Below are 14,975 nucleotides of genomic sequence, written 5' to 3'. Positions count from 1 at the left end.
CCAGGCAGCCAGGAAAGTGCAAGCACCCCACCTTGCATGGAGCAGCAGTCAGTGATCTCTGCACTCTGGTGCTTGCCTTAGTCCAATATTTTAAAGCGTGGAGCCAGAGAAAGGCTGAAGAGAGGATTTGAAGAGGACAGCAAGGTGACAGAGAGGTAGGACTGCTCCTGCCTGCGAGGTGCCCTCTGGGATCCCTCAGTCCTATTTGTGCAAGTCGGTGACTCTGACTTTGCTCTTCATGCATGCGTGGAGTGTCAGGGATGGTGCAAACGAGCTACTGGCTTGAAATGTGGAGGCGTGAGTTAATGTGGAGGCGAGGAAGGAAACAAAGCGGGGAACGGCCCCAGCTTGCACGCTTGCCATTGCAGCTGCACTTTCCAAAGGTGATGGATGGGGCAGTAGGGTAAAAATTCAGTATAATTTCAGGTGAGATGTGGGTGTCCTGGCTGAGGGTGCCAGCCACCTGCGTGGGGAGGAGATGCCACAGCTTCGGGGTGTCTAGCAAAGACTGTGCAAGGTCCCGACGCAGGTTTAGAATCAGAGAGCTCCATGAACACAAAACTGGCAACTGATGACTGATGTCCAAGCGATGGGGAGGAGAGACAGCCCCGGGCTTGCTGAGGGACGTGACTTTGGCTCAATCCAAACCGAATGGAGGGAGGAAACGCGGGCCCCATCAGCTCTGGTTACTGCTGCAGCCCTGCCCAGGCACCGCTCAGACCAACACGGAGTTACCAGCGCCAGGAGCATTAGCCTGGTCCAGGACGCAGTGCGGCGGGGCCGCGGGCAGCAGCGGGGCGAGGGCAGGCCCCGCGGAGGGTCACCGTGAGTCCCGTGCCCACGGGCAGCGCCGCTCTGGCGCAGGGGACGCGGTCAGTGTCACTGCAGCCAACGGCAGCTCCACGACACCCCAGTCACAGCTGCCGCTGGGTCTGCTGGAGGCCGGCGATGCCGGGGCCGGGGCTGAGCACAGAGAGGGGCAGCCCCGGGACACGGGGGGAGGCGGCGCTGGGGGACACCAGGGGGCGGCCCCCGGGGACACACGGGGGTAAGAGGTGGCCCTGGGGGACACGACCAGGTGAGCCGGTGGGGAGGGGAGGGGGTGGCCGCCGGGCACGCGCGGCAGCGGCCACCGCGGGCCGGTGCCCGGGGACCCGGCGGGGCCGTCGAGGAGCGGCCACGCGGCGGGGCCGGGCGAGGGGGCGGCGCGGCGGCGCCGAACTACAAGCCCCAGCGTGCCCCGCGCCGCGGCCTGCGGCGTGCGCCTGCGCGAGGGGGCGCGGCGGGGAGGAAGCCCCGCCTCCGGCGGCGGCAGAAGGCGCTGTGGTTGGCCGGCGGCGCTGCCGCTCAGAGCGGGGTCGAGGGTCAGAGTGCGCGGAGGTGAGTGGCGGTGTTGGGGACTCGTGGTGCGGAGTGTGTGCGGGGCGGGGGGGCAGGGCCGGGCCGGGGCGGCCCCCGCCGCGGGGGGGGACACGGCGCTGCCGGGCAGCGGGCGGCGGCACGGCCGCGGCGGGGCCCGGCCGGCGCGGGGGCCCGGCAGGCCTGGCGGAGGCGTGGGGCCGCTCTGGCCCGGGGCGGGGGGTGGATGCCAGGCCCGGAGCGGGGGCCGCGGCCTGGCCCCCCCCCCACGGCGGCGGGGTCTGCGCCGGGGCGGTGGGGCCGTGAGCCGGGCTGCGGGCCGGGCCGGGGCGGCGGCGGGGGTGTGGGGAGGCCGCTGGGGACGGGGGGCGGCCCCGGCCCGAGGGGAGGCTGCGGGGCGGCGGGCAGGCTGGCGGCGCCTCGTCCGCTCGACGCCGAGACCCGGCTCCTCTCCGCTGGAGCCCGGGGCCGCCGGGCCCTCCGCTCCCGGGCTCTGCCTAGGGTGGAAATCTTGAGGGTGGCGATGGCAGCGGTTCCCCAGGTCCCAGCCGGGGCGGGATCCGTTGCTGTTAAGGCTTGAGGAAAGGCTTGAAAAAGCACCTACCAGGGAGCAAGGAGCCACAGCAACAGGGATTTTTCATGTTCCTTTTGGGATGTGGAGGTTCACAGCCGGAGGTGGTGGGGGAGTAGGAGGTTTGATTTATTCTTTTTCTGTGAGATCGAACTGATCACCTGTGTCAGATCTTGAGACTGAAGTAAACTTGCGAAGGCTTAGAATTGCAGGATCTGTTTGTTTCCTGACTGGCAGTAGGAATTTCTTCTCCTGTTGTGTTCTTGCTGCTGTGCTGTTACAGGTGTTTCTTCTAAACTGAGATGTATGAAAGGTGTTGTCATTTACTGCTTACCTTCTGTCTCTTTCAAGTCCTGTGTCTGGTGGATTTACATGGTCATTGCTGGCCTGTTTGCTAATAAGTCTGAGATATGTTTTTCTCCTTTACTTATCTTTTTTCCTTATTGAGCTTTTGGTTTCAGAAATGAGTGGATTGACAGCTGTTGCTAAGACTGAACTCTTAATACTCTTTCACCTGTGATGCAAGGGACCAGCAAGGTTTTTAATAGGTTGATGCTTGCGCTGTGCCGTGGGAAAGATGAGGTTCGCAGGGCTCCAGGCAGGTACATCTCAAAGGCACGTGTCCCATCAGATCCTGTTAGACAGTTGTTTGAGGATCTTGATTTTTTTTTAATGGTAACTTGAATTTATTTTATGCTGTAGTTGCTCTCTGCAACATTGTAGCATCTCATATCACTTGATGTTAAAGTTGGTGTTTGAACTTTTATTTCCAAGAATGAATGATCTTAAAATAAGGAGTATGTTATAAGTCCAGTTGGTTACTCTTCAGTGTGTGGACTTGGGAAATTTAAGATATTTTTGTTTCCTTTTTCAAGTACTGAATTCTGGCCTTTGCAGCTGAATTTTCATGTTAATTCATAGTGTGGACTAAATGCTTGTCTTGTTTCAAAGAGTGGTTCTTGTTCCTCTAAAACTTTGGGTTGCTCTACATGAATTGGTTTGTGTTTGTTTTTATTAAAAAAGTTGGTGGGTATAGCCAGAGATATTTCAGTCTTACCAAAAGAAACTCATTAAAGCATTAAAAAAAAAAAGCTTGTGTGTTTGATGCTAAATAAAGAAGTCCTTGGATTGAGTATACACTGATATCACCAAAAGTTTCTGCTCTGCAGTTGAGAGATACTCAAGTTTGATTCCTTTAGGAGGCCTAATTACAGTTGTTTTGGTGCTTATCTTGTTTTGGCTCTGTTAACTTTGGTAGGCCTTGACTTTTTTAAAATTTTTTTTTCCTCCTCTTAAATTTTGGAAATGGAATTCTGGAAGAAACTTAAATGTGTGAAGCTTTTGCACTTGACTCTGCCCCTGTATTGGATCCTGTAGCCACCTCCAGTACAGGGCAATGAGACTGTAGAGTGCGGTTCTGGAGAAGTTCAGGTAAATGATGTAGGACCAGCCGCTGTGGCTGAGCTCACAGGAGAACGCCGAAGGGCTATTAAGCAGCTATGCATTTGTCACAAGTCTGTCCTTGGATCTGAACCACGTGTTAATGCTGGTGATTATTGTTGCAGAGGTTCTTGGTGTTTTGCTCTGGTAGTATTGGGCTAATACACCAGCATGGTGTAATGGCAAGCAGGGGAGGGAGGGGAGAAGAGGACAAGCTGTGGCTCTCGAAGCATAACCTAAAGCAGAGGTGCTGGCTGTTGCTGCTAAATACCGTTTGGCAACTTTTATCTCGCCTGAGAGAAGTTACCTGTGCTGGCCAAATGCCAGCTGAGTAGTTGTGTTCTCTCCAGATACATTATGCAGGTAAAGATACTTCACTCACAATTTTTTTTTTTTTTTAAATTTCAGCTGTATTTGTTACAGTTGTTATTTTTTCTGTGGTTGAATGTTAGGGTCAACATCTTCCCTGGCTGGTTTTCTGGTCTCAGTGAGACTGGGTTGTGTGGAAACCATGCCCATGGTAGCTGCAACCCTGCTTGGAGCATTTGCCTGTCTACCAAGACAGAGTTTTGGCAGAGTACTGCCTTTCTTTTAACACTTCTAGAGTTCGTTTGTGACGATCGAAAGTGAACAGTGTATTGAGCAATACAAGTGTTGTCTCCTTGAATCCAGACTGAGATTCATTTGGAACTCCCAGGTGTTAACCTTCAACTTCATTTTTCAGATAATGAAGGTGTGCGGCTGTATAAGTGGTTTGAACAACTGTGGCATTCATGTGTATGAAAATTGAGTAATTATGCATGCTAGATTCCATTAAACAAAGGGTGGCCTGCTATGTCTCCTTTCCACTAAATTAGGCCAATATGCAGTAGTAGCTTTTACTGACTAGAAGTGTAGTAGCTACAAATCTCTTAGTCCTGGCACCAGGGGCTCTGCTGTGGATTGAAGGCACTGAAATGCTGTATATTTCAGAACTCGCTCCAAAGATCAAGGCTGGGGAAGTTTGAATGAAAACTAAGATGTGTTATTTTTTGACAGCAAATAGATTGACTATTGGAACAAGCTGTCTAAAGGCAGAGGGGAACCTCCATACTTGGTGCTGCAATCCAAGGCCAGAAACTTCTGAAAGATGTTCAAGCCTTTGGGCTCAATTCAGGAGTAATGGAGTGGAAACTTTATGGCCAGCATTACATGAGGTTCAGACAGGATGGTCTGATGGGCTTTCTGATGTCAAGTTTTATGTGTTTATGCTGCTAGAGCCAAGATACCTTCTCCATTTCCTGCCAAGTGCCATCCCAAGTGTGCGTGCCCTGCTTGGAGTTCATGGTTTGGTGGTGGCTGAGCCAGCCAACAGCTCCCAGTGGCTCATCTCCCTCCTGCCCCTGTGGGCCCATCCCCTCCTCTGAGCTTTGGCACTCCTCCAGCCTGGCCCTGAGCTGATTAGTCTCACTAAACCAGCAGGAAACTATCTTGTTTTAATTGGGTTTTATTTTGGCTGCATTAGCCCTTTTGTAGGTTCCTGTGGCTGAATTGGCTCACAGAGAAGCTCAGGAACTGGTATAAGAAGCCAGAGAAGCTCAGGAATTGGTGTAAGGTAATCAGCAGAAGAGTAGAACTAATAGGGAAGGACAAACCTGCCTCCTTTTGGCCTCATCCTGGTGCATTTTCTTATGACTCCCACGCAGAGGCAGGAGACTGGACCTAGAGAGTTCTTGGTCTGATCCTCTGCAACTATTCTTTTCCTTAATACCAAATCCACTCTTCCACTGCGACTTTCCAATCCCTTACTATATGCACATCTGTTGTTGCCTTTTTGTTTTTATTTCCTTCTACGTTTCCTCTAAGTGACCAGTCCCTTTACTGTCTGGAACTTCCTCAGACTCCAGCTTAGACCCGTTTGCCTCTCCACAGTTACTCTTGGAGAAGGTTTAAAAATACACAGCAAAGCCTGTCTTAGGAGACCAGTCAAGGAGCTGACGAAAGTGGGTTGTGTGGTGGAGGTGGCCTAATGAGATTGGAGTGGAATTGTACTGTGCATCTTTGGGATGGCTTCTGGGTGGTGTGTTTGGATGAGTTTGCATCCTGCTGCTGTGGTGTCTCATGTGGGTTTCACTGTGTTGTCAAGTGAACTGAGATGTGTTTGTTTCCAGCATCGTAGAGTGCGATAGCCCCAGCAAGTACTTCACTAAGTAATCGGTGCCTTCGGCCTCGCTCATTGTGATCTCACAAGCTGTCATGTCTGTGATGTCACAATGGAAGAGATTCTGGTGCTCTTCACGTAGCCGACGTATTTGGTGCCTTTGACATATCAGCCAAGGAATGCAGCAGGAAGAATGAGCTCAAGAAATGGGAGAGACCTTCCTTAACCTGAGTGCCCTCCATCCTTTAGTTGACTCTTTCCATGTTCACTTATTTCTTCTATAATGCCTGTACAGAGTGAATTATTTTTTTAAATTGAACTACCAAGATGCAGGTACCTCCCGTATGAGCAGTTGCCTGACTTTGTGTAACCCTCATTCTCCTCTGCTGTTACCCTCACTTGTTGTATTGTACCTAATTTTAGACTGTAAGTTCTCGAGAACAGGGTCCTCTTCGTCTGTAGTGGGAAGAGGCTGGGTACATTTGCAGAGTGCTGTAAAAACAAAATAATTGATGCCAAGTTGTATCTGGGCTAAGTAGTGATGGGACAGCATATAGGCATCCTGTGGCAAAACTTTGGGAAAGTTACGTTACAAATTTTCTGAGACATGGGCTTGGTTGTCTAGCAGTGCCACAGAGAAACCCAGCCAAAAGTGAATGGAGTGCAGCCGTGCCAGTGCACTGGATTCGTGTTCAAGGGATGACACTGTGAGGTTAACAAATTAAAGAACCAAGTTTACCTGTCTAAAATCATGTTACATTATTAAAACAGTTCTAAAAGCTTTGTGTTTTGTTGTTTGTTTTACTTTATGTATTTTTTTTTTGTAAGTTTGGATGGTGCCAGTTGATAAGCTGGTTTTGTTCATAGTCTCTTGTATCCTGCCTTGTGATCTAGCCAGGTGCTGTCATTTTTGGATCGTAGTTTGTCTAATGAAATATTTGGGTTTAGGTCAAGGTTGATTTAAAAAAAAAATGGAGTTATCTCTATTGTTCTTCAGTTATCTTCACACAACTGAAATATGGGCTCACATTTGACCTCTGAGTATGTATTTGAACAGCTACCAAAGTGGAAGTCCTGCATTTTGTTATACTCTGTTCCAGGTGTTGCTAAATGTATGCAATTTTGTTCTACAGAAAGCATTTTTATTACCCTATCTTTTTACTCTTTATATTTATAACTTAATAAAATAAGCCACTATAATTTAATAAAATAAGACAAACCTGACTTACATTTTGGACTGGTTTTGCTTGCTCTAGCCTTGAGTTCAGTTGTCTGTTGGAGACCAGGAGTCACAGCTGCCCCTACCCAGGCTTTGCACAGGGAAGAAGCTGAAGCAGACGACTCCCAAAGCTTGCTTGCTTGCTTTTATTTTTTTAATTTTAGTTTGTCCTTTAGTGGGGTTTGTTTGTTTATTTTTTAATACGATGGAGGGCCATACTTCCAGAACACAAAGTAGTTTAACATGTAAATGGAGGCCCTCATAAAGCATATAATTCCTTGGGTTGCCCCTCCAACCTGAACGTAGGTGTTTGTCTTCTTTCCTGCATCAGTTTATCAAGCTGGACAGTGAAGACAAATATTTTTGTGTTAAAGGCAAGCTGCTAAATTTGTGCCTTCTTTTGCTGCCAGGTGATTTTTAATTAGATGTGGTTGTACAAAGTAAACATTGTTATGTGCAAAGACCCCATTAAGCTCAAGTTCATAGGCTAATTTGTCTCTCCACTGATGAATTTGAATTCTCTGCCCCTTGCATGGTGCACATTCTGTATGTGGTTTCGGGGCTGTCCTGCGGGTGGGGGAGAGCACTGGCAATGCCTTGCTGGCTTTTCTCATGGGTGTCCTTCATGGGGCAGGAGCTCCCTGTCCTGTTCTTTGCTGCTCCTGGTTGTCCCGAAGCGGGTTTCCCAGTGGGAAGCCTGGAGCCGGCAGCCACTGGTGCAGATCCTCTGCTCCATGTTCGGTGGAGCCCCTGGCAAGCTGATGGCTACTGCTGGCACTTGCCTTTCTCCTGCCTTTCTGTGGTTGCTCGTGATCAAACTGTCGAGCTTTAGCATCGTGCGCTGGGGCCACTAACAAGCAAGGGCTGTGGTCAGCCTGAACTTCTCCTCCTCCCTGCAGCTGATATCCAGAGATTTTTATTAATTATTTTAAAAAGTTGCTGATTATAGCTGATGTCATGTGGGGTATGTGCTGTTATACAGCATGTAACATGAACTTTACCTTCTAGCTGAAACCCACCACACGTGGCTGTTTCCCATGTTATTGGGTGTTGCAAAGGTAAAGTGCTGTCACATTTTCCTAGGTCTGTGTACAATCTGTCAAAATCATTCCTGAGGTCCAGCTTCAGTTCATGGTCCCATTACGTTTCATACGTATCTGTGTAATGAATTGGAGCTGTGTGATATGAAATATTAACCTAGTAGGGTTGAATGCCAGATGTGACAGCTTGCACTGTCTGAGATTATAATCTGACCCTGTGTGCATAAGAAATATATATGTGGTGTTTTATGTAGACTTGGAAATGGAATTACTGAACATGTGGTTTTATATGGATAGAGCCAGGTTTCTAATTTTTGAAGCTGCGTTGCTTGCATTGTTGTCTGTTGGAAAAAAAATATGGGATAATTACTGGTGCTTTGCATTGTCATAGCTGTTATAAATGCTCTGCATGACTTCTAATGAAGTGTGTTTGCTCACCAGCTATCTTGTGCACCGAGGCACTCTGACCTTGCCAAAGAAGATGATGTGAGGTCTTCCCAGGGCACCTAGAGCAGTGGCTGGGTAAACATGCAGTTAAAACTTAATTTGGCTGAAGGTGCAGAGTTTGCAGTGGGGTTGCTCTTATTTGTATGCTGTCTGTGTAGAGGAATTGGCACGTAATGCCCCACGCATGCCCCTTTGTTCAGAGCTCTGCTCCCTCTCTAACTGTGGTGGGGAGGGAGGCTGTGTTCAGGATGGGGAGCCTGATCCTATTGTTAGACATGGACCACCTGCAGAAGCTGTCAGTGTAAGCAGGCACCAGATGTTGGCCGTTTCCCTCTGCTGATGTCCCATGGTATCTGCATGACACAGACCTGCTGGGCTCTGGTGTGGTGACGTGCCTGACTCCTGCCGAGATGAACGCTTTAACTTTGCCGCCTGGGCTCGGTGACTCGGGGACCTCAGCACCGCTGTGCGTGGTGCGGACCAGCCTGAGGATTCCTGGGGTTCATGTCTGATGCCTTCGTCTTGCTGGTTAAGATACATTAGAGAAGTACTGATCTTGCTGTGTGTGGATGGATAATGTATGTTTTATTGCCTGTGCTTGATATAAGGGGTTGGAACCTGCCTGCCTCCCCCACTCCAACTGTGTATTTTACTTTATGCGGTAGGCTAAAGACCAGATTTTATCACAACTAACTTACAAGCTGCTTTATTTGGAGATATTATATTTGCTGTGACAGGCCTTTAGATTCATAGCCAGTAGCTTGAAGATTTAAAGCATATATACCTTAAATATCTCTTATCTGGGGCAGGTTAGAAGTGAATATAACTAACTTATATGTGGCTGTAATGTATTCCTTAATGACAGTAAAAGCTATAGATGGAAAAGCAATAGGTAGAACTGAGCCCCTTTAGGATAAACACAATGTTGAGCTCTTTGTTATGGTTTTGTAACTTGAGTTTTCAGTTTTCCGAGTACCTGCTGCCTGGCATACTGCTTTAATAAAGTGAGCAGCCCCCCAAAACCTGAAAGCCACGAAGTGAGGATGCATTTATGCCACAGAATTGGCAGCATGGGCACTGGCTCCATCATAAATATCTCGACTCCTTTGATTTTGCCTTTCACTCAAAACCTTGGGAAGGGAAGGTTACCAAACGCGTGTTTACCCGAAGCACACAACCTGCTCAGCTGCAATTATCTCCTAATCTGGTCCTTCCGAGTTTCTCTGGTCTCGCAGGTAAATACAGATTCAGCCGTTATTCAAGGCATATTATTTACCTCATTAAGTATGTGTTTTGGCACGTGCATTATTTACCTGCCAGACTAACGGATGGGGGACAGCAAACGCTGTGTTTACTGCAAACAGCAGCTTTGTTTGCAGGTGGCGAGCCCCACGTCTTGCGCGTTTGGGCTCCATGTCCTGTGACGTGTACTCCCTGTCCTTCCTGGTGGAGTGAAAAGCGAGCGCAGGCGCAGGGCACCGGGCTCGGGAACCAGGCGGGTGGGTGGCATGTGGTGCAATGGAGCTCTTGCCCAGAGCCACAAGCAGTGGGACCAACTGTGGGAATGGATTTAAATCTCCATGTCTATGTAGCAAGGCGTGTGTATATATTTTTTTATATATATATATATACATGCACACACAGTTACAGGGAGTAATGATCACACCGGGTTGTTGTGATTTGCCTGTTTTCTGCCATCGGTCAGTGTACCCAGCTGTGTAACACCTCCATGAGTTTGGCTTGAACTCAAACCAAGAAATTTGTGTCTGTGAGCAGCTCGAAGGCTGTCCCACCTGGGACAGTGACAGTCCTGTCAAGTTTTTCTTGCAGTGTTCTAAAAGAAAAAGGGTAGGGGGGAAATCCAGATAGTCTCACGTGGATAATGTAATTTATTAAGTATCAGAAGGTGACAGCTGGTTGAGGTATTTCTTTGGGAGGTAGACTGTAACCTGTAGAGCCCTGCTTGCATTTTGCAGTCCCTGCAGTTCATGTGTGGGTTTGTTGAACCAATATCCTCTTCTGAGAAATACCTGGAGTAAGAAATTGAGTGTAGCACTAGAGGCACATCTCTGAGAAACCTCGTACACAAGAGCAAATGAGAATTTCCTTGGAAAGGAGCCTTCCAGCCACCAGACGTGTACATTTGTAATGGAAATGGGAAGTTCCGGTGTGACTAACAGGTGTTTCAGGGCCAAGCTGTTTGGTTGGGTTGTAGTGTTGGTATGTGTATTGCTGTATTTAATTCCCACCATGTATCAGAAGTCAAATTGACAAAAAGCCTACTCAGAAATTTCGATGGGGTTCAGATCAGATTTTTTACGTTTTAAGTGGTTTGTGTTGTGTTCTGCTTTGATAAGGTTCAGCAGGGCGATGTGATCTGGTGCCTGGAGCCGTGACTGTTGTGTGTCTCATATTTCTTAATTTAGAGCCATTTGCAGAGGTTATTTTCCAGTTGCCTGTGATTCTGAACACTTTGAGCTCAGTCCAAATGTCATCTGTCGTGCTTAGAGCAGGTTACTGTGTTATTTCAGGTTTGCAATGCTGGAACTTCGACCGGGAAGCAGAGAAAATCCCTGTCAGAGGAGGACAGTGAGGAGATACTAGCAGAGATGTATGTGTGCATGAGTAACGTGAGTCTGTCTTCAGTTTCAGATGCTTCTGGATGTTCAATGATAGCACGCCTCCATACTGGAGCAGCAAAGTTTCCCCAAAACTTACTTCCAAGGGCAAGACAAGCTGTGTGCTCCCTCCTCCCGCCTGGTGTTCTCAAAGGGTACAGCTCCATCGTAAGCAGGAAACTGGCGTCCCACGGCTTTGGAGCTTCCATGGCAGCAATGTCATCCTTCCCTCCACAGAGATATCACTACTTCTTAGTGCTGGATTTTGAGGCTACATGTGATAAACCACAGATTCATCCCCAGGTAAATAGTCAATCCTGTTAATTATTCACTTGCAATGTGCTGCTGCTGTTCTGAGAGGTGGAAGGAAAAAAACACAGTACTGGCTCACTCATTTTCTCTGGTTTGTCCCACCTCCTTTCTGTTGCTGGTCCTTCAGTGCTCTTGCCAGTCACCTGCTCTTGGAAGCAAAGCCAGGATTGTTCAGTAGGAATGAAAGGAAGGAGCCTGATTTCCACCAAGGAAGTGACAAGTCACATGTTACCGAAAACGTATTTAAGTCATCTATGCTTGTCATCTGCCTGAGTTGGAGAGGGTCTAAAAATTTTTGACTGGGAACCTGCACTAGTAGAGTACTCGTGGCAGCCTTGTTTGATTCTGTGAGGAAAAACACTGTTGGTAGCAAACAGCTTTAGGAAAATAATAGTTTTAATTATATGAATATGTGCAACATAATGGTGTTTCTAAGTAGGGAAGAACAATAGTTTGGGGCTATCTGATCTTGCTGAAGTTATCTTGCCCGAGCATTCACTCTGGAGTGTGATGAAATGTGAGCATTTCAGCTTCGAAGATTTTTCCAGTGGCCTACTGCTTGAGACATACAGAGATCCAGATGAAATACAGAGGTTTTTCTGCAGACAGTTCTTCCATAGTAGCACAGAGGATATTAGTAAATATATTTTCATTTGTCAGCAGGATGGACCTAGTTTTTCCATTAAAATTAGAAAAAACATGCTAAAAAGAAAGAGACCGGTATTGGGTTGGTAATGAACAGACAGAATTTCTGAGGCTCTATATTGAACTCAGACTTCTTACCCTCCTCTAACAAGGAATTGGCCTCTTACTGGTATTGCCAGTAATACACACATTGGGTCAGAATAACTTCTGTTTGCTTTGTTCGGAATATACTAGAGGCTAAGTAGTTTTCAGTGTGGTACCTGATTACTGAAGAGGCTCGATAACAGTGTGTTCATTTCCCAATGCAGCTGTGGTTTCCTTTGGGCTTGTCCTGCCAAAGGGATGCTGCAGGTTGGGGTCAAACTGGACTCCACTCTTCCCTGGTAGTGCCTTGGCGAGGGCCGCCTGTGTCTCATGTTTCCTGAAAAATGAACAGCAAATTCCCTGCCCTTTTGCTGGGTCTTTGTGGGAGGCGGTTGTGGCTCTGCATCCAGTTCTGCTGGCAGGGTCTTAACCGCTTTCCAAGTGAGATGTCAGGCTATTTCTCGCACGCTCCGCCTCGGGTGCACAGACCTGTCAAAGCTGTAAATTGGATCTACCTTGTCCCTTTGGATATGGGTTTGGTCTGTGCACATTTTGATGCAAAACCATGATGCATGTGGAGCTAGTTTACAGCTGGCAGTAAAAAGGAGCATGAGTGGAATATGATTACTACTGTTTTAAGGAGCTTTGTCCCCAAGTCCTTGCCAGGGAAAGTAATGGTCTGGGCCAATGCAGATCTGCTATATATTTTGTCGGTGAGATAGCACCTTTAAGGTGGAGATGTTCTTCAGTGTTGTTTTTCCAGTCTGCTGTGTTCAGTGCCTGTCTGCATCATATAATGTGTGGAAAGGGCTGTCAGTCCTTCATCCCCACAAACAGATTAGTTTGACAAATAAAAGCATGGCTTTTGCTGCATGGGAGTCATGTAGCTGGAAAGGCTGAAGGTGCCTGCCAGAATCAGGCAACTTTATAAAATGAGACTTTAGTTGATGCCCCTGCCTACATCTTACCTTTTTGCTGACCAGCATGGCTTTTGTCCTCTTCACTGCTGGGCTGTATGTCATGGTGGGCAAACTGTGCTGTGTATTTCAGCAATGCTTTGTGCAAGGTTATAGTGGCAGGATCTTTCACTGGAGCAGTGGCAGACAGGATTTGGAGGCTTGGTCTGAGGGCAGACCTGGGAGCTAAGAATGGTCAGGTGATGATCTTCACTGTGATCCTAATCTTTTTATCTGCTTTTGTTTTAGTACCTGCAAAATAGAAGTCTAGATACAATGAATTTCAAATGCATTGCCATTTGATGAGGAGACTGCATATACAGAGCTAAGCTGTGATCCGGGCACAGCTGTAAATTTAGCCAGATCAGCCTAAAAGTCTTGCAGAGTGCACTTGCCACTGTGCAGCACACTTCACATTTCTCACTAACTGCTCTTCAAAATATTCCAGCTTCTCACCAGGAACTGATGAAAGAACTGTCTTCTACACTAAGGTGTGTTACTGCCACATCTGCTCCCCCTCCCACTGTATTTACTTGTGCTCTTCTGCAGCCAGCATCGTCGCTGGCTTGATCCCTGGGGAAGTCCTTCACTCTCATTTGGGAGCCCTGAAGACTCCTGCATTTCCATTCTCTTTCACACTGCCTGATCTCCCTCTGAGGTCTTGTGATGTGGCCTCTGTAATGGGCACCGAGGAGTGTCAAGGACAGTGGTGTCCCCCTGGGAAGCTGGCTGCATCGTGGCTCCAGTGGCCGGGACCACTGGCCAAGTGCCATGTGGCCACTGCTCTTTGCTTTACCACTTTTGTGTCGGGCACAGGGGCTGCTTTGTGTTCCCTGCCCTATACTCACAGAGAAACAGCAGCATCCTCGCAGACCTGACTTCTGATGGCTTTCAACAGAAATGCCCCTAAATCAAAGTGCATGTTTATATGCATAAAAAGAAGCAGCTTAGCCTCTGGTTTTTGTGGGTATATTTATGAGTAATGAGACCATCCCAGAGAGAAAAGAAGTTGTGGGGTTTAACCGCATTGCTCTGGATGGACAGATAGAAAAACCTGAAAGAACAGAGGCACAGTCTGTGTCGTGCAGTGTTTTAGCCAGCCGAAGGTCAGTAGGGGTTGGCAGTAAGGGATGTTTATGGCTGTCCCCTAGCATCTCTTTAAAGCTTACCTTGTGCATTTGGGATTTGATCCAAAGCCCAGCTGGGGACAGGTGGGAGCTGTCATTTGGTCGGTGGATCTTGGACCACGATGGTGGTGGTGTGCTTCATTTTTCAGCTCTAACTCTGACTTTTTTTCCTTTACTGTCTGCTAAGAGTTTATAAGTACCTGCTGCTTTTATACGCTATCAGCCTGTAGATCCGGGTATATATAGTGCTTTAGCTACACAAGAGGAGATGCATTAATAAGTGGGAGTCTTGCTCTTTTGTCCCTTTGTCCTTGTATACACCAGTGTTTATGGTGGTCAGTTCTTTCAGTGACTCTGTTAAGGAGCTCCCCAGGCTCAGATCTGCAGCCGCCTGTAACCTTATTTTATTAATGCAATGAGTGGGTATGCCTCTTTCGGTCCACAAGCTGAGTATCTTGTGTTCAACTTCAGCAGAGTGGATGAAAACCAATCATTTTTTTAATTTAATGTAAAAAATCTGAAGGTAGAAATCAGATCTGTTCAAAGATGAAATAGAATTCAAACTTTGTGTGTTTGCTGCCTAAAAGTATAAAAGAGTATTGGACCCCTGACCTGGCAGAAGGAGCTGGACCTAGGAGGTGCTGAGTTGCTAAATGAGCTTTTGGTAATGGCGAAGCTGCTTTTTTTCCATTTCATTTTTTCCAGGTAGTTGAGTTCAGTGTCTCAGATTCACTCAAATTTGATAAATCAGTTGGTAATTAGAAATTTGCCTCTTCCAAACTCTCTGTAAGAGGAAGGTATGAAATCTTCTAATTGCTGACGGAAGTTGTGACCAGAGGCAGAAGAATAAAATGTTTACGGACAATACTTTCTGTGTTCTCTTAAACAGCACATTTTAAATACAAAAATATCTTGGTATTTTTCTTTAGTGTATGCTACATATTTCAAGTTAGTTTAGCGTGAATTTTGGTTGTTATTTTAGGGGGATATTTGATTATAATTGATGTCAAATAAATA

The 14,975-nt window shown here is 47.4% G+C and overlaps 2 protein-coding genes across 2 annotated transcripts in view; one reads left to right on the top strand and one right to left on the bottom strand.

The window, feature by feature from the left end:
- Positions 1 to 914: 914 nt before the first annotated feature.
- LOC136002148 (basic proline-rich protein-like) lies at positions 915 to 4,695 on the bottom strand. The gene is made up of 2 exons (XM_065656981.1): positions 4,639 to 4,695; positions 915 to 1,856 (listed from the first exon to the last, which is right to left on the bottom strand). The coding sequence occupies exons 1-2, from the start codon at positions 4,693 to 4,695 to the stop codon at positions 915 to 917; spliced, it is 999 nt and encodes a 332-aa protein (XP_065513053.1).
- The window catches only part of ERI3 (ERI1 exoribonuclease family member 3), a 131,851-nt gene continuing 118,192 nt past the window's right edge, over positions 1,317 to 14,975 (top strand). The window contains exons 1-2 of the mRNA XM_065656150.1: positions 1,317 to 1,380; positions 10,863 to 11,137. Of these exons, the coding sequence (XP_065512222.1) occupies positions 10,886 to 11,137 (252 nt within the window). The 5' untranslated portion in view covers positions 1,317 to 1,380; positions 10,863 to 10,885. The remainder of the gene's footprint in view (positions 1,381 to 10,862; positions 11,138 to 14,975) is intronic.

Source organism: Caloenas nicobarica, chromosome Z (genome assembly GCF_036013445.1).
Source record: "Caloenas nicobarica isolate bCalNic1 chromosome Z, bCalNic1.hap1, whole genome shotgun sequence".
NCBI classification, from domain to species: Eukaryota; Metazoa; Chordata; class Aves; order Columbiformes; family Columbidae; genus Caloenas; species Caloenas nicobarica.
Note: the sequence above shows the minus strand (reverse complement) of the source record. Positions and strands in the feature narration are given on the sequence as shown.